The sequence below is a fragment of the Eschrichtius robustus genome, chromosome 9 (assembly GCF_028021215.1).
Source record: "Eschrichtius robustus isolate mEscRob2 chromosome 9, mEscRob2.pri, whole genome shotgun sequence".
Taxonomy (NCBI): domain Eukaryota; kingdom Metazoa; phylum Chordata; class Mammalia; order Artiodactyla; family Eschrichtiidae; genus Eschrichtius; species Eschrichtius robustus.
This window is the reverse complement of record NC_090832.1, coordinates 126,060,140-126,082,512: the sequence shown is the minus strand read 5'-3', so window position 1 is coordinate 126,082,512 and position 22,373 is coordinate 126,060,140. Positions and strand designations below refer to the sequence as shown.

Below are 22,373 nucleotides of genomic sequence, written 5' to 3'. Positions count from 1 at the left end.
TGGAAATCTAGTTAATCCCCGAACTATGTGTTGAAAAGACTGATTTTTCTTCATTTATTGGTCTTGACATTCTTCTCAAAAATCAATTGACCATAGATATATAGATTTATTTCCAGACTCTTTATTCTGTTGTAGTGATCTATATGTCTGTTCTTATGCCAGTACCATAGTGTTTTGATCAATGTAGCTTAGTAGTAAGTTTTGAAAACAGAAAGTGTGAGTCCTCCAAATTTGTTCTTGTTTTATGAGGTTGTTTTGGCTATTCTGGGTCCCTTGCATATCCATATAAATTTTAGGTTCAGACTGTCCGTTTTTCCAAAAGAAGCAGTTGAAATTTTTATGGAGTTTGCACTGAATCTGTAAAGCAAATTGGGAAATATTGCCATCTTAACAATATTATCTTCCAGTCCATGAACAGAGGACATCTTTCTATTTATCTGAGTCCTCCTTAATTTCTTTAACAATGTTTTATAGTTGTCAGTGTACAAGTCTTATACTCTCTGTTAAATTTATTTCTAAGTATGTTGTTTTTAATGCTGTTGTAAATTAATTTTTTATAATTGCATTTTTTTAGTGTTCATTGCTAGTGTAAGGTGAATGTCACATTGATTTTTGTATATTTATTTTGTATCCTGTGACTTTGCTGAACTTGTTTATTAACTCTGTTAGTTTTTTTGTGTGTGGATTCTTTAGGATTTTTTATATATAAGCTCATAATCATCTACAAATAGAGATAGTTTTATTTCTTCCTTTCTTTCTGGATGCTATTTCTTTCTTTTTCTTACCTAATTGCCCTGACTAGACTTTCCAGTACATCTTTGTCTTGTTCTTAGGGGGAAAGCTTTCAGTCATTCAACATTAAGTATGATGTTAGCCATGAGTGATTTGCAGATGCCCTTTATCAGGTTAAGGAATTACCCTTCTGTTCTTAGTTTATTTAGTGTTGTTTTGTACGTGAAAGGATGTTGGATTTCGTCAAATGCTTTTTCTGCATCTACTGAGATGATCTTTTTTTCTTATATTCTATTAATATGACATATTACATTGATTGAGCCTACCTTGCATTCCTGGGATAAATCTCACTTGGTTTTGGTGTGTAATTCTTTTAATATGCTGCTGGATGTGGTATGCTAGTATTTTGTTGAGAATTTTTGTATCAATGTTTGTAAAGGATTTGGTCTGTAGTTTTCTTTTCTTGTGATGTCCTTGTCTGGCTTTGGTATCACAGTAACACTGGAATCAAAGAATAATTAGAAAATGTTCCCCTTCTATTTTTTTTTTTTTTTTTTTTGAGAGCTTGAGAAGGATTGAAATTAGTTCTCCTTTATAAATGTAATAAAATTGACCAGTGAAGCCATCTGGTTTGGGACTTTTCTGTGATAGAAGGTTTTTGATTACTGACTCAGTCTCTTTACTTGCTATACAACTATTTAGATTTTTCTATTTCTTCTTGAGTCAGTTTTCGTAGTTTGTGTCTTTCGAGGAATTTGACCATTTCATCTAGATTATCTAATGTTTTAGCATGTAATTCCTGATAATATTTCCTCATGATTTTTTATTTCTGCAAGGTTGGTAGTAATATCTCCACTTCCTTTCCTGATTTTGGTCATGTAAGTTTCTCTCTCTTTCTTGGTTTGTCTACCTGAGAGTTTGTTAATTTTATTGATCTCTTCAGAGAACCAACTTTTGGTTTCTTCTAGTTCCTCTTTTGTTTTCCCATTCTCTATTTCACTTTTCTCTGATCTAATCATTATTATTTCCTTTCTCTGCTCACTTTGGAATTGGTTCTTCTTTTTTCTAGCTCCTTATGGTGGAAGTTTAGGTTATTGATTTGAGATCTTTCTCCTGCATATGGGCTATATGTTCTTGTTTCTTTGCATGCCTCATAACTGTTTGTTGAAACCTGGTCACTTTGAATATTATAATATGGCAGCTTTGGAAATCATGTTCTACCCCCTCCCCAAGGTTTTTGTTGCTACTTTTTTTGTTGGTTTGCTACCTTGGTTGGGGGGAGGGGGTTATTGTTTGTTTGTTTGTTTTGTCCTTTTAGCTAAGTGGTCAGCTAATGATTAGACAGATACTACTTAAACTCCTGGAACCAAAAATATCTCCCAGTCTTTGCAGAGGGGCTCTGAGTGTGTATTAGGCATGACTTCAGACTCAACCAGGCAGTTTGCAACCCTGCCTTAGCGATCACTGCTGCTTTCTTAAAGCCTCAAAGTCAACCCAGAGGGCTTCCCTGGTGGCGCAGTGGTTGAGAGTCTGCCTGCCAATGCAGGGGACATGGGTTCGAGCCCTGGTCAGGGAGGATCCCACATGCCGCGGAGCAACTGGGTCCGTGAGCCACAACTACTGAGCCTGCACGTTTGGAGCCTGTGCTCCGCAACAGGAGAGGCCGCGACGGTGAGAGGCCTGCGCACCACGATGAGGAGTGGCCCCCGCTTGCTGCAACTAGAGGAGGCCCTCGCACAGAAACAGGGACCCAACACAGCCAAAAATAAATAAATAAATAAATAAAATTTAAAAAAAAAAAAAAAAAAGTCAACCCAGAGGCATCTCACATCTTTCCTGAGCATATGCACAGCCCTGGGCATGTGCATGGCTATCTAAATTCCCAGGAGAAGGTCTGGGTTTTTCAAACCCTTAATCCTCAAAGCAGCTCATTCTCCAGCCTTTCCTTCTGAGCTTTTTGTTTAGTCTGCTTTTTTTGCTGACTGATATCCATTGCCTGATACAGCAACAACTGAAAAATTTGCCTTTAAGTATTTTCCACAAATGTCTTCCGGTGACAACTTTAGCATTAGATGGGTTCCCAGTTTGGCAAGATAAAGACAAGCCTTTTGAGCCAATGTTTCCAGGGAGCCACCTATACACGAGACAAGACAAAGCAAATAATTAAAATATATTCTGCTCCTCGTGGTACTATTACTGGGACTGTGTGCTGTTATTTTCAAAGCTACAGCTGAACTGGAGAACAGTGGCTGGAACTCTAGGGTAAGTTAAAATGCCCCAAAGCTCAATGTTCTTACCGAGATTCAGCTGATTTTTTTTTTTTTTTTTTGATTAAGTACTTTCTAGGCTGCTGCAAACTTTTAGTTAGTTTCCAGAGTTCCAAAAAAGTTGATTTTGACCATTTTTGCCTGTTTTTCCATTGCTTTTATGCCTAGGGGGACTCTTAGAGTTCCTTATTCCACCATTTTTGCTGATATCACTATAGTATTTTCTTTTTCAATTAGGATTTTGCTCTAATGGTTAACTTAAATTTAAGAGATTGCAGCAGGGTTAATTTTATGCATAAGGGAAATATTAGGGGTTTTGGTGTGTGACTGAAAACTATCAAACCTGTGCCTGGAATGGGATATATGTATGATATTACGTGCAGTCCTCTAAATGCTTCCTAAAACTTAGAATTAATTTTGGTCTTTGTGCAAATGTACAACAGTCAAAAGTCAGAGAGAAGCAAATATAACACAGAAAAGAATAATATAAAAATGGGGGGAAAAATGGAAACCAAGCATTAAAAATGTAAATGAAAGCATTCTTTAAATTTCTAATTCAGTGCCTATTGGAGGATATAATGATAGGAAAAGACAAGCTTAGAAAAATTTGTTTACAGTGAGGGTGGTATAAGGAGATAGAGAGGAAGCCCAGTGCTTGAGTGTAAGCTGAGCCTGAATAAGTGAACCCAAATAGCACCACAACAGTGAACATCAAGTTAATAACCTTCTTCATATCATTGGCGTGGTGCTAGTGCCTTTTTTTTTTTTAATTTAAAACTGAAATTTGAGATTTCTTTACATCTTTACACATACTTAAGGGCATGCATTTTAAAATTGTATTCTGTCATTTTAAAACCAAATTATATTGGTTCTTTTTGTTTGTTGTTGTTTGTGTGTGTGTGTGTGTTGTTTCGTTTTTATAGCAAGGAGCTGTACCTCCAACTAGTTCAGTTCCTCCTGTTGCTGGGGCCCCATCTGTCGGACAACCTGGAGCAGGATTTGGAATGGTGAGTGATGACCGGTGCTAAAAATTGTAATTAATACTTCTACGGCCTTCACCAAATCCCAGATTAACTATAGAATATAATTCTCCCCAAAATGCAGTAAAGTAAAATTTAAAAAGTTAAGTCATCTGCTTTAGACATTAAGTAGTCTACAAAGGGCATGATTGAGTCACTTATAAGACACTTAAATTCTGCCATGAAAATAATTTTTATAGTACACTGTTAATGTCATTTTTGGAGTACTATTTACCAAACATATTTTTAGCTCAATCATCAAAATCCACTTTTAATCACTATACTAGGACTTTTCACTTACCACATTTATCAGTAGCAAATTTTAGAGCCATTTTCCATAAAGAAACAAGTTCTCATCTCTTCAAGAACTGTGCTTCCAGAAGATGGATGAACAACAACAAACAAGCCTGGGTGGGGTGAGGATGCCGTGTGGCCAGCCAGGCTCCTACTGCACCTCAGTGATTCTCTGCCACCTGCCAGCCTCACAGCACCCATCGTTCAAGATTACAAATTATGCTTTCTCACAGACCTGGATTCCTCAGGGGATATGGGGATATATGTATACGTGTAGCTGATTCACTTTGTTATACAGCAGAAACTAACAGAGCATTGTAAAGCAATTATACTCCAATAAAGATGTTTAAAGAAAAAAAAAAAAAGGAAAGAAAAATTTTCAGGAACGTATTAAAGACGTAAAGGTCAGGGCGTTGCCAGAGTAGGTTCCACTCATGCTATGAACCGCTCTGCTTTCCAGCCTCCCGCTGGGACAGGCATGCCCGTGATGCCTCAGCAGCCTGTCATGTTTGCACAGCCCATGAGGAGGCCAACCTTTGGAGCCGCAGCTGTACCTGGCACACAGGTCAGTTTTTAAAATGTCCCACCAAAGAATGACATCACTTTATACATGTAAGGCTGTCATGGGACAAACTGTTTAAAGATGTGTTTACCTGATACAGTCTTCATACCTGTTGCTTCAGAAGTAAAGGGAACATGGAAGAGAGATGAGCAATAGCGTGACATTTGGAGGAAAATGATGGCAATAACTAACTGTCCTAAGGTCCCTCCATTCCTGTCCTACTTAATTCAGAAGGGTTCCTGAGAACTACCAGGTGTTTAAAGTATCCAGACATTTAGTCCGGGAAAAATGAGCCGCTCTGATCCATACTCTTATTATGTGTTCCCAGAGTTAGCCAGACGGAAAGTTAGGGACACAGTCCTCCAGATTGCCACGTTTGCCCGAGACTAGTAACACAAACTGCAGTGAGTTTGCCAAACTGCAAAGCCTGAGGGAGCAGTTCCCACAAGGCTGCCCTCACATCAGACCCTTCAGGTCCCAAGGGCCACCCTCACTTCCAACCACCTGCCTACAAATTTGAGGGTTCCCAGGACCATCCTCAGACTAGACAGTTTTCCGGAATGACTCATAGAACTCAGGGGAGCACTAACTTTATGACGACAGTTTTAGTGTAGTAAAAAGATGCAAATCAGATCCAGCCAAAAGAAGAGATGCGTAGGGCAGAGTCTGGGAGGGGCCCACACATGAGGCTTCGTTGTCCTCAGGGATGCATTACCCACCTGGCATCAATGTGTGAGGATACGCAAGCCGTACTGCCAACCCAGGATGCTTACCTGAGCTTCAACCTGCAGGGTTTTTATTGAGGTTTCATTGGATAGGAATGACTGATTGAGTTCAACCACATGGGAAATAATTCAGTCTCCAGCCCTCCTCCCTCCCTGAAGGTCAGGCTCATATCCTGTGGCCCAGAGACTTAACTCTGTAATCACATGGCTGGTCTTTCTGGCATGGCTAGCCCCCCACCCTGAGTCATCTTGTTAGCATAAATTATCAGGTGTGGTTCCAGACACCTGCCCTGAATAATAAAGACATTCCTATCACTCAGGACGTTTCCAGGGGTTGAGAGGTTACCTACCAGGGTCCAGGACAAAGGGCAAACCTCTCTTTAGATGAGGCCAAATTTCTTACTGCACAATGTGCTACCTTCATTTATGAAGATGCTAAAATATATGCACTTGGTTGAACTGTTTTGCTGCTAATAGTGATGTTCATATTGATGAATCACCCTTTCTTTCTTCCTCTTATAAATTGCCTGGCCAAAGTGAAGGTATATGTAGAACCAAAGAGGTCACTGTGAGAAATTGATTTAGATGGAGACAGAACACTGTAACTACTAACACCATGCTGAGCAAACCAAAACACATAGCTCAAATATATTTTAAGGACATCAGTAAATAGTTTCACTTCTATAGTGTTTTTAATTTACCACACGGGTATTTATATTGTTTCAGCCAAGGAATCCTACTGTGAACTTTCTGAGTGTACTCTAATCCCCTTTCCTTCCTTGAATCATTTCTAAATTCATTTTCTACCTGTTCCCAAAATTTGCTTTCAGCTTCTTTACTTTAACCCTCAAAAGCCATAATGACCAGGAGAGAGGATGGCGGGTGTCCAGAGAGATGAATTTACAGTGTAAGAGACTCTAGTCTTCAAGGCCATAGCCAAAGCACTGGCTTCATGAGAAATCTTCTGTTCTGCTCTCATACTAATGAACGCTGCCTAAAGTTGTTTGGGGGGAGTGGGGTGGTAGTGAGGAAGCTTTTAGGTGTAATAGTTGGTATTAAATGTAATCTAGATATATTTAAATTCTAAGAAGGAGCTCATTTATTGTGAATGTCTCCTTGATGGTTAACTATATCCATGACTACCTACCACCGTTTGGAAAAAAAGGAAAGATGTTCCTATTTTTATGAACTTGGAAGGACGTTGTTGAGATTTTTAAAAGTCATTGTATTTGGTGTGCTGAAAGCTTTAGAAATAAATTAATATAATTTTATTATTTAAGGTAGTTTTTCTGTGTGATACCAGTGTTACAGAGCATCAGTTTGTTTACTTAATTCAAAGAATGAAAATGAAAAATAGATGATATGATGAAAGCACAGTGTTTTCATCATTTAATTGAATTTATGGTAATTTAGGAAATGGTATGCCATACTTACACAATTTTTAGATTGTATTTCCTATATCAGAGAAGAAGCATAGCTGATTATATACTAGATAAGAAAATAAACATGAGTTGGTAGCTTTAGAAAACAAAACAGTTTTTCATTACTGATATGTGGACTATTCCACTATTGCTCAGTTGGCTAGTATCACAGTGTTGTCATATCACCTAATTATTAGTTATAGACCAGTCCTTGAGTTTCTTATTTTCCAAACAACTTTGACCCTTACCTCGGTCTTTCTATGAAATACGATCCCAGTTTTAAAAATGGAAATTTGACTGATAGATACTACAGTCAGTCAATAGTTCATGGACGTAGGAACAAATCTGAAACTTCTTACTTCTGGAACTTTGTTTATGGAACCGATGAAAACATACATCCGTGCCCTACAATCCCAGGTCTCTGAGGTTTCCATCATGTTATAAGCCTAGGAAATTAATTAGACTCGAAGGATACATGTCAGTTATTGCTCTGTGTAAATTCCATGACCTTTTTCAAGGCCTTGGACCCTAACATTCCTGCAAAAGCCTGTTCCTAGAACTTATGTCTGTCACACAATGAAATAATTTAGGTATTCACTAAACAGAAACAAGGTAAGAAATTTTTTTGTTGCTTTTGCTGCAGGTTTAGTATGATTCTTCTCTATAGTCTGTAATAATTAGTCCTCTCTACAAGCTGGATAGGCAAGATTGGAATTAGCGACATTCATAACTAGGAGACTATTTGCTCATCTGAAACTAACAGTGCCCCAAAACTTGACAGGTTTTCACTTAAAATACTTTACATGAAATCCTAGTATATTTAGCTGATATTTTTAAATAATTTCTTAAGTAACTTTCTGCAAGCTGTTTTCTTCCCATTTTTCCTTCACACTCTCACTCTAAGAGAAGTCATTTATATTCCTTTATTAGTTTAGTGGTACTAATAACTCAAAGTAAAATGCTTTGAATAGAGAAATTGTTTGGGTTTGTTTTTTTTTTTTTTTTTTTACTGTATATTCATAATAGCTTTAATGTGACTAGTTTTTCACATCTTCCCTAACTAATATCCATATTGTTCTACCAGAGTCCTCAAATTTTACTTTGGCTAGATTTGATGTCAAAGAATTTCAAGAAAGCCAATATCCTTTGAAGTGTGTTTATAAATCCAAAATCTAAAACAACACTGTGACTAAGTAGAACAAAGTAGATTTTATAAACTTTTAGCCATCTAATCTTCTGCATGTTTGTTTTCTGTGGTATGTGCTCGGCCTAATGCTTATCTATCTCTCTGTTTGCTTTCTGTTTCCACTATCTTGGGCTGGCTTTTCCCCCCTTAGCTCTCTCCAAGCCCTACACCTGCCGCTCAGAGTCCCAAGAAACCTCCAGCAAAGGACCCGTTAGCGGATCTTAACATCAAGGATTTCTTGTAAACAATTTAAGGTATCTAATATTGAGCTTTTCCTGTGGGCTTGTAATAATGACCTATGCTATGCTGAGCTATTTTATTAGGTATAATATTTGTACTTCTGTGTTTTTAATACATGTATATAATAATAATAATTTGAATGTTTATGCTTTTTAAATCAATATTGAAAGCTATCTTTATCAGTGATTTTTTTAATCTTAATTTATAAAACTAAGAGGGAGAGAAACCTCCAAAAATTGTCCTTACACTGGAAAGCACAAAGATTATGCTGATAAAGCAAAAAGTTGCCCAAGCTACTACATAAATTAGAAAATTACCACTTCATTCCATGATGACTGGAATTTATAGAAAGGTAACATTTATAATACTTCATTTAGAAATTGTCTAAGAATGTATTTGGCTACAATAACTGTAATTTTATTTTGCTTATTCTTATGTGGCCTCATCAAATAAAACTTAGATTATTATCCTTGTATTTCTGCATTCAGGCAAAATTTTAAATTTCTAACATTCTAGTTTTAAATTTGTAATGTAATTTATGAAATTACATTATGACTAATAGTGGACTTACAGAAGAAAACTGATGAAGGAGAAGGGTTTACTACTAACCGCAGCTCCTAGCACAGTGGGTAGGTTCTCAACAAACACTTGCTGCATGTGGATGAACAGTAGTAATGATGCTTTTCATTTACATGGTATTTTTCGTACTTGCCAGTCATTAACTCTTTGACCATCTCTGTAGAAGATCAGACCCTGCGAGATAAACTCGTCAGATACTTCTGCCTCCATTTCACAGCTAAAGAAACTGTTCCTTGGCATTAAGTGATTTACCCAAGGTCACACTGGAAGAGCAGTTAAGAGTGTCGAAGCTTTTGGACCCCCGTCCACTGTTATTTTTATCGTATATCTACTGCCTATATTTTTTTAAACTTTCTCAAATGCCTACTAAGAGTTTTGTGGCTTCCTGCCTTATGAGTTTTTTCTTCATACAAAATTAGTAAATAATTTATCATTTTAAGGCCTTGGCATCTCAGCCAAGTAATTCTCCTTGTGCCCAACTTTTCTGTCCCACTTTGGTTTGGATTGGGCTGAGGTAGGCATCATGTAGGCATAAGTAAGACAATGAGCACTTATTTCTTAGCAGCTGAAATTTCAGGAATGACCGAGGACACTGCAGGAAGCAGCCTTTTATCCGCCTTTTATTCAGTAACGTTGCTGTCAGTCTATGCAGGAACTCTGATAAGGACCTGAAACGGAGATGCTTTAGACAGTCTCTGCCCTCAGAGATTCACAGTCAAAAGAGGGACAGATACAGACTATGTTATGAAGAAGAGTTACCCCCATGGCTAAGCCTGAAGACCCCAGGAAAGTTTTCCTGGCAGAGATGATGAAGCGTGGGAGATAGCCAGGGTGACTAGTGGGGGGTGGCATAAGTGAAAGCTTTGAATCGCCAGGGATGTCTCCCCTCTATTCTGTTCTGTCACTTGTGCAACTGTTTAGCGGCTCCTTGAAAACCATAACTGAAAAGGACCAAAAAAAAAAAAAAAAAAAAAAAGGAAGTTCCTGCCCTTCCCCCTTTTTTTCACTGCCCTTTTTTTAAGGTTAGCTGTTCTTAATTGGTACTGAACGTCTTGCTAAGGCTTCTAAGTATCCAAATTTCAAAATCTTGCTGATAGAATTTTCTTATCTAAAAATGAAGCTGTGCATTGAAAGTTTTTTTTTTTTCCTGGATGAAATTTTAAGCTTGTTTTAAAGAATTGTGAAAAGTATATAAATGTGACTTTGGTAATACAAAAACCTTTGGTGTAAAGATTTTCATTGTAACGGCGAAGTAAAATTGCAAGGAAGGTAAAATGTTTGAGGAGTACGTAGTATTGTTTTCTAATTCGAGTGCTTTTTATCTTTACAGCTGCAATTTTTGTGACTGAATAGGAAAAAAAATAATGAGTTTGGACACTTCAAATAAGACTGATGCTCAGAGTTTCAAAGGGAGCCACCAGTACCAATCCCAATGCTTATACATAACTTCTCTTCCAAAATGTGTAGCACAGCTGTGAAAGTGAACATTAGGAATGTGTACTACCTTAGCTGTTATCCCTACTCTCAAAATTGTAGTGTATATGGGTTCTTTGTGTGTTGTACGATGTAAACAATGAATGGATGTTTCTAATGCCTTTAGTGCTTTTCTGGACCTCACCCATGGATGGATGATGCAGCTGTTGTGTGGTGAGCCATTTGGAAAGACGTGTCTGTGTTTCTGAAGGTTTCAGTGTATATATAACTTTTGGACAAACCTAAACTCTCCCCATAAATTCTCTTTTCTTCTGTATGTACGTTACAAACATAGTGTGATGATATCAGATGGTAAAGAAAACGCTCTTAAATATACAGAACTTTTTTCGGTGTGGAGTACACTTTTCCAATCACAGGAACTTCAGCTGTTGTGGGAAATGTTTATTTTTGTGGCACTGTATATGTTAAGAACTTTTATTTTAAAAAAATATAAAGGTTAATGTCCATAACAAATATTTCTCCTCGAAGCTACCTTATCAAGAATGAAAATCATATGGGAAGAATTCCATATTCAATCACTGCTATATTAAAATATATATTTTAATTATATTTGACAGGTTTTGCATCTAAATTGACCTATTTGTTCAGTTTTGACTCAAGACACTGAAAAGTGGAAGGGTCCATTTCCGTCATGTCCGTGAAAATGCAATTAGAAATGTGCCATTCAAGTGATTATAAAGGCACCCCAAGGTATAACTGTAATTTAAAGATTACTGCAAATATTTTTATTTTCTTGTGGGTTTTACGTACATCTGTTAATTTAGTATTTCTTTATGTGTTCCGTAGAGTAGTGTTCTTCCATCCCTCAATTGAGCTCAAAGCAGGTTTTGTTGTACCATTGTGATTAGAATTTAAACTAAATCAGAGAATTGTATCCTTTACTGTACATATTGTATTCTTTAATTTTTAAGTTGTTGTCATATTGTCTTTGCTGATGGCTTGGCTTAAGATTTCGATGCATAAATGAGATCACTGTGGATCAGTGTTGCTAGTGGCTTGGCAGTTCTTCGTTAAAGCGTATTGGGTTGGAAAGGTGTTTGCCTTTTTTTCAAATTATTCAATAGATGTATGGTACCATTTAAAAGTGGTTGTATCTGAATTTACTGTGGGGATAACATACACTGTAATGGGGAAAAATTACCTAAAACCAATTTCAAAATGGCTTTTCTTTGTATTTCAGTTTAAAAACCCAGTGCATGTATGCCCTCTGAGATGCAATAAACACCTTGAACAAAGAAAATGCAAACATAATCTTTCTCTTTTGATTCTTTCTTAGGGGAAAAAGTCTGTTTCAGATGACACACGTATCATATACAAAATATTGCAAATGTTAAAACATTTAGGATGAGAAATGCGGTCTGTGCCAACATAGTTTTGATTATTTTCCAATAAAGTAAAGACAAGGATAAAAAGAACAATTTTAATCAGCTGTCATTGAACTTGGGACTCCGTGGCTACTGCCAAATACACTGAAATTCCATATTCCAAAAAAGAAAAGGGTGAACTTTCTTTTAAAATATGCAGTTAAATTCTTACAATAGTTCTGTAAGAATTCTCTGTGGAAGTTGAAGAATTGTATGATTTTAGGTAATAGTTTACAGTACTCACACACTTGCATGCACAGATACTCGGACACAAAGTCTAGATTAGCCAATTTTAGTAAAATTGGATGACTTGATGCCTATAAGTAGATTGTTACAGTGTCTCAAAAGGTAGTCCAATCTCAAATAGAAGTATTCCTCAAATAGAAGCACATTTCTATTTCTAAAATTGTCTTTCCCTTAGTTACCTAGGATTTGTATCTTGAGAACTAACTTTCAGAAGCTAGTATCTGAGTATGTAATGTGATTTTTATAGATTACATTTTGATCGTATGTTACTTTGCGGGCATATTGTAATAAAAATGTGTTTCAGATTGTAAATAATTTTAAGCTTAATATTGCATTTTTAATATGCTTTTTTCCCTTCATTGAATGACCCATGTGGTATAAATTCTTAATAGGAGAAGCTACAACAGCATTATTTTTAAATTGGATGCTGGAACCTTGCTGCGGTGAGATTCTTGATGTCCCTGGGTGGGGAATTGTCTTATAGATGAGATGCCGGATCAGGTCCTCTGCTCAAACGATTTACCTCTCTGGAGAACTTTCAACACAGGTCCATTTTACCCGCGGTGTTCTTCCTCGTGGTGCGCATGCCTTTCCTGCCTCTCCTGAGCTCTGCATGCATACACACGCGAGCACAGTATTCAGGGTGTGACCACACCACTGCTCACACAAGGGGTCACTTTGCGGGCCAGCACAGGGCCCTCTGCCTTGATTCCCTCCCCCAACCCCACGAGTACATTAGTTCTTCTTTTTTTTAATTTTTATTGGAGTATAGTTGATTTACAATGTTGTGTTAGTTTCTGCTGTACAGCAAAGTGAATCAGTTATACATACACATATATCCATTCTTTTTAAGATTCTTTTCCCATATAGACCATTACAGAGTATTGAGCAGAGTGCCCTGTGCTATACAGTAGGTCCTTATTAATTAATCTATTTTATATAGTGCTATGTATATGTCTTAGAGGTCTTTTCACTTACTTGGATACTGCTGGGCTGTTGTATTTCTGATGACTAAAGAATAAATCTCGTATAGTGCAGTTATTGTCAGATGTTACTAGAGTTTGAATAGCTCTCCCAGCTCATTGCAATGGAAGCATTAACACCATTGAAAACCCATCTTGAGTTGAAGGTTTGAATTACTTTATGGTGTAATGATTACAACAAGTGGTTCTCTCAGTACTGAAGTGTCTCCTTTGTTCTCTGTCTTTCATGTTATTTGTTGTGCTTTTTTAAAAAAGAATAAAGACCAAAGACTTCTGGGGAGGAGTCATGGGGTTCAGAAGAGGAAGAAAGGAGTGGACATGAAAAAAATACATGAGAACTTGATTCACAGAAAGATAAGATGTGCAAAACCCTCTGTCTGCCTCTTAAATAGGCACACCTTTAACAATAGATCTCCAAATTTTTGAAGGTGGAGAAAGGGCATGGTCTTGCAGCAGTAATGACAGTGTTTCTTGTGTGGAAGTAGTTGATGAAACTCAAAATGTGTGTTGTCTTAGTTGAAAAGTCACGTTGGTCTATACTTTTGAGGCAACAGGCTTTGTGGTAGTATGTTATTCATCCTCTTCGACTGTAAGAAAACTTCTGTTTCTCATAGCCTTGCTGACAGCACATTTCACTACTGGATACATCATTCAGGTCTCCTGTATGAGTGGAAATGTATGAGGGAGCAAGGTTTCGTGACTTAGTGATATGGTCGTTAACCTTAGCTAAACTCTCAGAGCTGCAGCACTAAATCATCCAAGTTCATCTCCACTTATGACATGCCTCGTCAAACAATTCTGAAAGAGGAAGCCATGCTATAATTGATTCCATAATTAGGTATTCTGTATCTGATCGCAGAACAGAGATTTTCAAACTCTTTTGTCTCAGAACTAAATTTGAACTTTTTTTCGCCGCGCCGCGCGTCATGTGAGATCTTATTTCCCCAATCAGGGATCAAACCTGGGCCCCCGGCAGTGGAAACGTGGAGTCCTAACCAATGGACTGCCAGGGAATTCCCTGAAGTTTATTGAGGACCTCCAAAAGCTTTGTTTATATGGGTTATGTCTGTCAATACTTACTATGTTAGAAATTAAAACTGAGAAAATTTTAAATTTTTGTTTAATTCATTTTTTAAAATATTAAAACTATTCTATATTAACATCAATAAAATATTTTTATGAAAAATTCCAATTAAAAAAAATTTAGAAGAGTGACATTGTTTTGCTATCTTTAATCTCTTTAATGTTAGACTTAACAGAAGACAGCTACATTCTTATATCTGCTTCTGCATTCAATCTGTTGTCATATCCCATGTCATGCAGTCACTGGGAAATTTCACCATGAGCACAATTGTGAGAAAATGAGCATCCTAGTATTATTATGAAAACAGTTTTTACCTCACAGTATTGTTATAAAAATAACTTTAGCCTCACAGACCCTTCGAAAGGGTCTCAGATCCTCAGGAGTCCCCGGACCACACTTGGAGAACCACTTCTTTAGATCTGAAAGAATTGTTCTCATGTTCTTTGAAAGAGAGAAAACACTTACTGGTTAACGGATTGCATCATTTTCTGTGCGTGTGAACAGAATAACCCTACCACCACCATGTGTCTTGTTCAGTGTCTGAACAAATGCCCTCCTCCACCAACCCCACATTACTTTTTAAGCAACTTTGAGACATGTACAGGAATGGGAATTCTGTGTCAGACTCCACAGAAGGGCATCCCTACTCAACCACCCACTGTTAACCTTAGGCAAGTTACATTAAGTTCTCTAAATTTGTTTTCTTGTCCATGGAAAGGAGAAAATTTCTATCTGTGTACTTACTCTTCAATGAGATAATCCATGGAAAATGCTTGGCACAGAGATAGTGCCCAATAAATAACTGCTGTTGTTACTTTTAGAATTACTGTGGCTGTTTTTGCTATAGATTTTGTCATTTGTCTATGATTGTAAGAACACTAAAGGATGGAGAAGATGGAAGTATAAAAAGTAGTCAATAATAGGAATATTCCTTAATAAAGTACAATCACCAGAAATACTAAACGTGTTTTAAAGTTTCATCAACGTAAGTGCCTGTTCCACATATAAATACAGCTCACAATTCAACACAGAGCCGGAGGATGAGGTATCTGAGCAGGGTACAAACAACATCTACCACTGAGTTCAACTTGATTCCCTGGAGCCTCTTCCTGGGCACAGTTTCCAGTGTCTAATGACACTTTTTAAGAACATAAATGAAAGATACTGATACGAAAGGTGCTTTGGACCCATAATAGAATTGTTGCCATTGGCCAAAAGTGTTTCTACTTGGAGATCAGATATCTTTAAAAAACACACTTGAATAGTGATTTTTTTAAAATAGGAGAAATATTTAATGAGTATTTGACAGAGATGGAAGGTACAAATATCCAGAATGGACATAGTATGTGCAGGTTGCAACATTGAGGACTGGAGTAGGGAGATAATTTTGAACAGAAGCCTGCAGCAGCAAGAGACTATAGCCTAGGACAGAACCCAGGCCTGCAGACAGCAGACCACAGGTGAGTAGGACCTAGAAGGACCCCCTTCCAACAAGGGGAGGGGGAGACAGTCTTCTTTTAGTGATCGTGTTCTCTGCTGTTAACCCACTCTTTAATGCTAAATTCATCTCCAGATACCCAAACAGCCCGTGGTTCATCTCTCTCCTTCAGAGTACGGAACATCTTTGGGGTAAGTCAACTAATTTTGTAATTAATAATTGTGTTTGTAAAACCTAAACAGGAAGTTAAAACTTACAGCCTGAAGTGACTTACAAATCTGTGCCAAGGAAATTTAGAGTTATTTTTTAAATCACCTGCTATTTTGGATCACATGGCTTTTGGCACTCCATTGAAAACAGGACATGCAGTTGTGACCATGTGTGTAATATTTTGGATGTAAATTTGGGGCCAGATTTTTTAAAAATCTATCTCTTCTTGCAGGGAAAAAAAAAATATATGGCTTCAAAGCTACACTAAAAGGAACATTTAGTTTAGAACAGAGACAAAAGTGTTCCTATTTGATTGGGTTCAGAACAAAATACAGTTACATAACTGGCTAGTTGGTGATGTGTTAACTAATGGGTTAGTTCACTGTAAAACCACATAATGTTTATAACTTAACTTGTTGCTTTATGTCTAGGTGTTATCAAACTTATTGATAAATATTCTACAAAAATATTTAACAAACATGTCTAAGAGTGAACTCGTTATCTGTTTACCTCAAGCCTGGTTTTTCTGTCTGGGTTGGTGGTCTCACTGTCTACCTAGTCTCCCAAACCAGAAAGTTGGTGTGACATTACACCCTCAATTCTTCTCCCCTATATTCAGTGAGCCACTAAGTACACTGAACATTCTGCTCTCGGAATGTCTTACAAGTTGCCCTCCCGTGCCATTTCTGTGGCCACTTTCTTAGGACAGTAGCTGTTTACTGGGCTCTTTGCCTCTAGTCTAATCCCCACCCAAACTCACCCCAATTCAGCCTACATGGTTGGCCAGGTTTCCCTTTCAAAATTCTCATCTGATGACATGACTTTTCCCTGACTTCAAAACCTGCAGGTAAAGGTTGAAGTCCAAGCTCTCTAGCATGGCATTCAAGTCAAACGTCTATTCAAGGCTAGAAGCCTAGTTTGGAGCCTCATTTCTTGCCATTCCTCGCCACTAGCAGGAGCTAACCTCTCATGGCAGCAACCCCCAACGCTGCGTCCTAAACACACAGGACAGTGTCACACTTCCACACCTTTGCACAGGCTGCTTCATCTCCTGTGGGTGCCCTCCACTCCCGCAAGCTCCCCACTGATAGGCTGGCAAACTTCAACGCATCCTTCAAAACCCAACTGAGGTATCACCTCCTCTAGGAAACCTTTCTTTTCATCACACTGCCCACCCCGATAGAGCCGATCCTTCTCAAATGTGTTCCTTCAGCACCTTGTACTTGCTTCACCTTTGTCACACTATTTTTTAAACATGTGTCTGACTTCCTTACTATATTATGAATTTTTTGAAGAAGGGTAGAATCTAGTACTTAACTCTATATCCTATGTGCCTAAGATTGGACTCAATAAATGTGCGTTGAACTATAGTGATTTGATCTAACCTATAGTGTGAGCAGATCATGAATAAAAAAAAAAAAAATTATCTCACTTCCAGGAAACATGTAAAATTGGATTTTGTCCCTGATTGTAAAATGATTGCCTAGGTTCAGGAGTTTTGTAAATTTGACTCATTTCTTACCATCATAAAACAGAATGTGACAGTGTTATTGCTAAAATGTGTTTCCGCTTTATAAAAATACTGAAAAGAATACCATCTATGTGTCTGATAGTTTTACCACCACTTTCCTTACCAAACTACTTAAGATAGTTTACAGGAAAAGATATAAAGATAGGTAAAACTGAGAAAACGTTTTATTGGGGAGACAAAGACAAACATGATTGTGCACAGAAGGAAAGTGTAGGAGCTGGAGGAACAATTAATTTAGGGAAGGTAGGTTTTCACGGTGATTCCCAAATGAAGCTAAATTATGATCATCATAATTCCTTGGAGAGCTTTATCAAATATAGATTTCTGGGCCTCACTCTTAGGGGCTGCAAGGCAGATGTCAGTGGGGCCCTGGAAGCAACCTTTCTAAAATAATTCCCTAGGTCATTCTGATGAGCAACCAACTTTGGAAACCACTGAAGTATCATCAATCTGGTGGACTCACAGGGTGCAGCTCTATTTGAACGTTACAGATAATTCCAGCAGAAGAGAAACTTTCTGAAGTCTTCAAAACAGGAAAGCCGCGGAGAGTATTTTGTCTCATCTAGTCTAAAACTTGAGACATGTAGTTCCTAGTCATAAAAAGGTGGTCCCTATGGCATTATGATACGTTAGCTGCCACCAAAACCCAACCTTTCATTCGGCGGGTACGTGCAGGGTTAGGAAAGATGCTGGACCAATGAGCGCCCAGGACGTCTGTCCGTGGAGCCACATCAGCCACGTACCATCTACAGGAAGTGGCACCACTGCCCATTGGGTGGGTACAGTGGTGTTGCTTATTTTCCCAGGCCGCAAAGAGAGCCTTTTAAAGTAAATGTTCCAAGTACAGTGGCAGAGTACTAAATTTGGTTCTGTCTTAGAAATAACACACTTTTATCTTTAGGCAGTTGCTTGATAAAGTGGTAGTTTTCTTTGGCAGCAGAATCGTGGCAGCAAGCCCCACCCTGATTTTTGAAGAGAGAAAAAGAATTAAACGGCACTTTTGTAGGTGTCGAAAAGCTTAAAAGGTGCATCTTCTAAGATTGTTAGCTGCAATTTTTTCCAACAACTGATCAACTTAAAGGAGTCTTGAGGGAAAAAATGGACGTGTCCTCTCAGATCTCTGTACTGTATACTAGTCTGTTCTTTTCTCCTGTATGCTGAGATGGATGTTGTTTTGTGATCTGGTATCTGGGTCAGTAGCTGTAGTTTAAATCCTAAGGAACGCAAAAAGTGCAGTTTTTCCTCCTGGCAATTAAGAGGAGAAGAACGGAACGTGCTTAGAACAGAAAGGGACTTCTCCTCACTTTCCAGAAGCCTCAGTCATCTAGGGATTACTCTTGGAAAGACCCCGGAGGGCTTATCTAGCTGAGGAGAGAGTAGTTCCTTAACAGGCGGTTCTTAGAAAAACCTTGTGTTGTTGGCTAAACCCCAGGAAGCTGGAGGCTTAAGAGCAAAATAGTGGTGGGAAGGGGAAGTTGACAGTTTCAGAAAACAAGAGTTGCAACACCCCAACCCTCCCAAAACGTGCACCAGCACACACTCACACTCACACTAGCTCTTCAGGGATGATTGATTGCTGATCTCTGCCCTTAGGAACTTCCAATCTTTCTTTCAATTATAGGAGGTAATTTCTATCATTTTATAATACTAATTACAATTATCAGCATATTATATTTGGTGACCATTTACTTCACTCAGGGCAGTCTACTAGGATTAGACAATTAAAGCTATTGTATTCCACATCCTGAATTTTCTCCAGTACACCAGAGTCGCTGTACCTGTGTGATGTGCTTGCATAAACCGGGTGCAGCTGTATGGCTAATTCTCCACTTTCAATACACTCATTACCAGTCAAAATCACAAATATTTTAATGCTTAAGGATTTGGGGGTATAATAGAACATCTGGGAAAGATTTTTTTCTTGACTTTCGAGATGAGAATTTCATTTGGTACAGAAGCAAGTCGATTCTGTAGACCACTGATGTTTCTCTCAGCAAAGCTTTAAAAAGTGTATGTTAAGCTTTTTTATGAAAAATGTTCTATAACACCTTACAAAACTCATACTGAACATAACTAAATTTTATATCAATTATTCAGCCAGCATTGTGAACATAACATACATTGGTAGGCCTTCACAGGCTAGTATGGGTCGCATAGCTACTAGCACCAAAACTCAATAGCTCTAAACAACTGTAATTTTGTAGTTTTTAATAACTGGTTTTTGTTGTTGTTGTTTTAGTTGTCTAAACTGTTGTTGTTTAGTAGTCTGTCTGCATCTTCTCTCTCAGGCTGTCACTTTTGGGGACTGATCTAGACTTGCCTTGACAGCTGCTTTCAAGTATAGTTTAGGAAATGAGATAACCAAAGTTGTTAAGATTATTTCCAGAGTAAAAGTAATTTCATGTCATCCGTTTCCGTTATCAGAGGATAACATTGGGGCTTAATATTTTTGTTATATTTTGGATACTTGAACTTACCAGCAAAGGAAATTCTGGGTAAATGGGATGATAATCGTATGGTATATTGCAAATCACTGATGAAGCTGAATGTAAAATACAGAGACGAGTAAAAAAAATGAGTAGTAGTTATGCTGAGCAAAAGGCTAAAGGAACTTTCCAAACTCATCTGTATTCACTTGTGTGAACAGTTTCCAGAGTTTTGCTCTTATCTGTGCCACATGTGTGAGAGTATATACTATACACATTTCAGTATATGAATGCATACACAGAGGATTTCAAAAGCATAAATGTGAGATTTACTACTAGTAAAACATTTACAAATATAGATTAAAATGTGATCATATTGTCTCAGTTTGGTAAAACCACACTGGAAGGCAGTAATGGATCATATGGTCACAGTGACTGGAATCTAGATTAAAGTAGACATTCTAAGCAGACTACTTGTCCCCGGGGCTTGAGAAAAGTGAATGAATTTTAACATGTTATTGGAAATTTTAAAATATTACTGAAACGAAAGACTTCAGAGGCAACTTCTGAAGCAGAGATTATCTGATTAAATATTTACATGGCATGGGGGAAGGGGAAGCTGGGACGAAGTGAGAGAGTAGCATGGACATATATACACTACCAAATGTAAAATGGGTGGCTAGTGGGAAGCAGCTGCATAGCACAGGGAGATCAGCTCGGTGCTTTGTGACCACCTAGAGGGGTGGGATAGGGAGGCTCAAGAGGGAGGGGATATGGGGATATATGTATATGTATAGCTGACTCACTTTGTTGTACAACAGAAACTAACACAACATTGTAAAGCAATTATACTCCAATGAAGATGTTAAAAAAAAATATTTACACGGCAGAGCAGGGGATGAGGCATAACTACAGGACCCTGGCACTCCTCAGTTTGAAGGCATTTTTATCAGAAATACCCGAACCAGTAGGGAACATGGCAAATGTCTGATTCCTATGCCATGCTACAATATTCTGATATTAAAATTCTCATTACAAATAAACGTCCCCATCATTTGAACATGTGCTATATACAATATGTGGTTAAGATAATACCTCTAGTATAATATTTTGGAGCTTTATCATGCAGCACGGAGTAGATAATGCCCTGAAAGGGTAAGCCTCAAGGAATACTGGGTGTTATTTTTAAGCATGTATTTATCACCTCCTCTGTGCCAGGTATAAGCACTTGAGATAATGATCATGAAAGTGAGGAGAAGGAGGTTGGTTGGCCTGGGCTTCCATTCATACCCCATTGCCTCATTCCCCTGCTGACTGCTTTATTTTATGAGGTCCCTGGGCCTGGCCCAAGTTGCAACTTGTGGGTTTAGAATAGACACTTGTTATGGTGTTTGAGTCGCCCCAGAATTCATGTGTTGAAGCCCTACCCCCAATGCAATAGTATTGGGCGATGGGGACTTAGGGAGGTAATTAGGGTTAGATGAGGTCATGAGGGTGGGGCCCTCATGCTGGGATTAGTACCCTTGTAAGAAGAGACACCAAAGAGCTTGTTCTCTCTCTCTCAGAGCACACAAAGAAGAGGTCATGCACGCACACAGCAAGATGGCAGCCACCTACAAGCCAAGATCAGAGACCTCAGAATGAAACCCACCTTGCCAGACTTCCCAGACTCCAGAACTGTGAGAAATAATTTTCTGTTGTTCAAGCCACCCGGTCTATGGTATTTTGTTATGGCATCCCAAGCTGATTAAGAATTACCTGGACTGTGGGTAAAGCAAACTAGCCCAGACTGGGATCAAAAGTTATTTTGGCCACCATGCTCTAGACAGTTTCACTAACTGGATCAAACTGCCAGTTATTAAATACAGAAAGGAGTAGACAGGGAATTGCCCTCCTAGACTTTATTTAGAAAAAAAAAACCATCTGAGGGTGACTTTTTCCCCTTAGTTGAATGGCAAATCGATAAAGAATTGTGAATCTGCCTATACACTGACCCCATATAATGAAAACATGATTTCACCACCAATTAGAACAAATATCCTAAATATCTCTGAACTTTATGATTTGGCCATTGAAGAAAGCTAGAAGAATCAGTTTATTAAAAAGATTGTTTGGGGTTGTTGATTAACTGGAGATTAAAATACATCTCCAGTTTTTATAAAAATCAGTTTTGGTCAAAAATACATTTAAGCCTTGGCAGATACTTTTTAAAACCAGTAGGGCTTCCCTGGTGGCGCAGTGGTTAAGAATCTGCCTGCCAGTGCAGGGGACATGGGTTCAAGCCCTGGTCCAGGAAGATCCCACATGCCACGGAGGAACTAAGCCTGTGTGCCACAACTAGTGAGCCTGCGCTCTAGAGCCCTTGAGCCACGACTACTGAAGCCCACACGCCTAGAGCCCGTGCTCTGCAACAAGAGAAGCCACCGCAGTGAGAAGCCCATGCACCACAATGAAGAGTAGCCCCCGCTCACCACAACTAGAGAAAGCCCGCACGCAGCAACAAAGACCCAATGCAGCCAAAAATAAATAAATAACATAAATAAATGTATAAAAGAAAATTAATAAATAAAAT

The 22,373-nt window shown here is 38.2% G+C and overlaps 1 protein-coding gene across 9 annotated transcripts in view; it reads left to right on the top strand.

Moving 5' to 3' along the window:
• Nucleotides 1-11,745, top strand: part of SNAP91 (synaptosome associated protein 91) — a 155,135-nt gene extending 143,390 nt beyond the window's left edge. For 8 of the 9 annotated variants that reach the window (XM_068551700.1, XM_068551699.1, XM_068551698.1 and 5 more), the window contains 4 exons: nucleotides 3,923-4,006; nucleotides 4,773-4,877; nucleotides 8,358-8,460; nucleotides 10,356-11,745. In XM_068551700.1, coding sequence (XP_068407801.1) covers nucleotides 3,923-4,006; nucleotides 4,773-4,877; nucleotides 8,358-8,450 — 282 coding nt within the window. In that variant the 3' untranslated portion in view covers nucleotides 8,451-8,460; nucleotides 10,356-11,745. The remainder of the gene's footprint in view (nucleotides 1-3,922; nucleotides 4,007-4,772; nucleotides 4,878-8,357; nucleotides 8,461-10,355) is intronic. The other variant, XM_068551696.1, reaches the window with a different exon arrangement.
• Nucleotides 11,746-22,373: the final 10,628 nt, after the last annotated feature.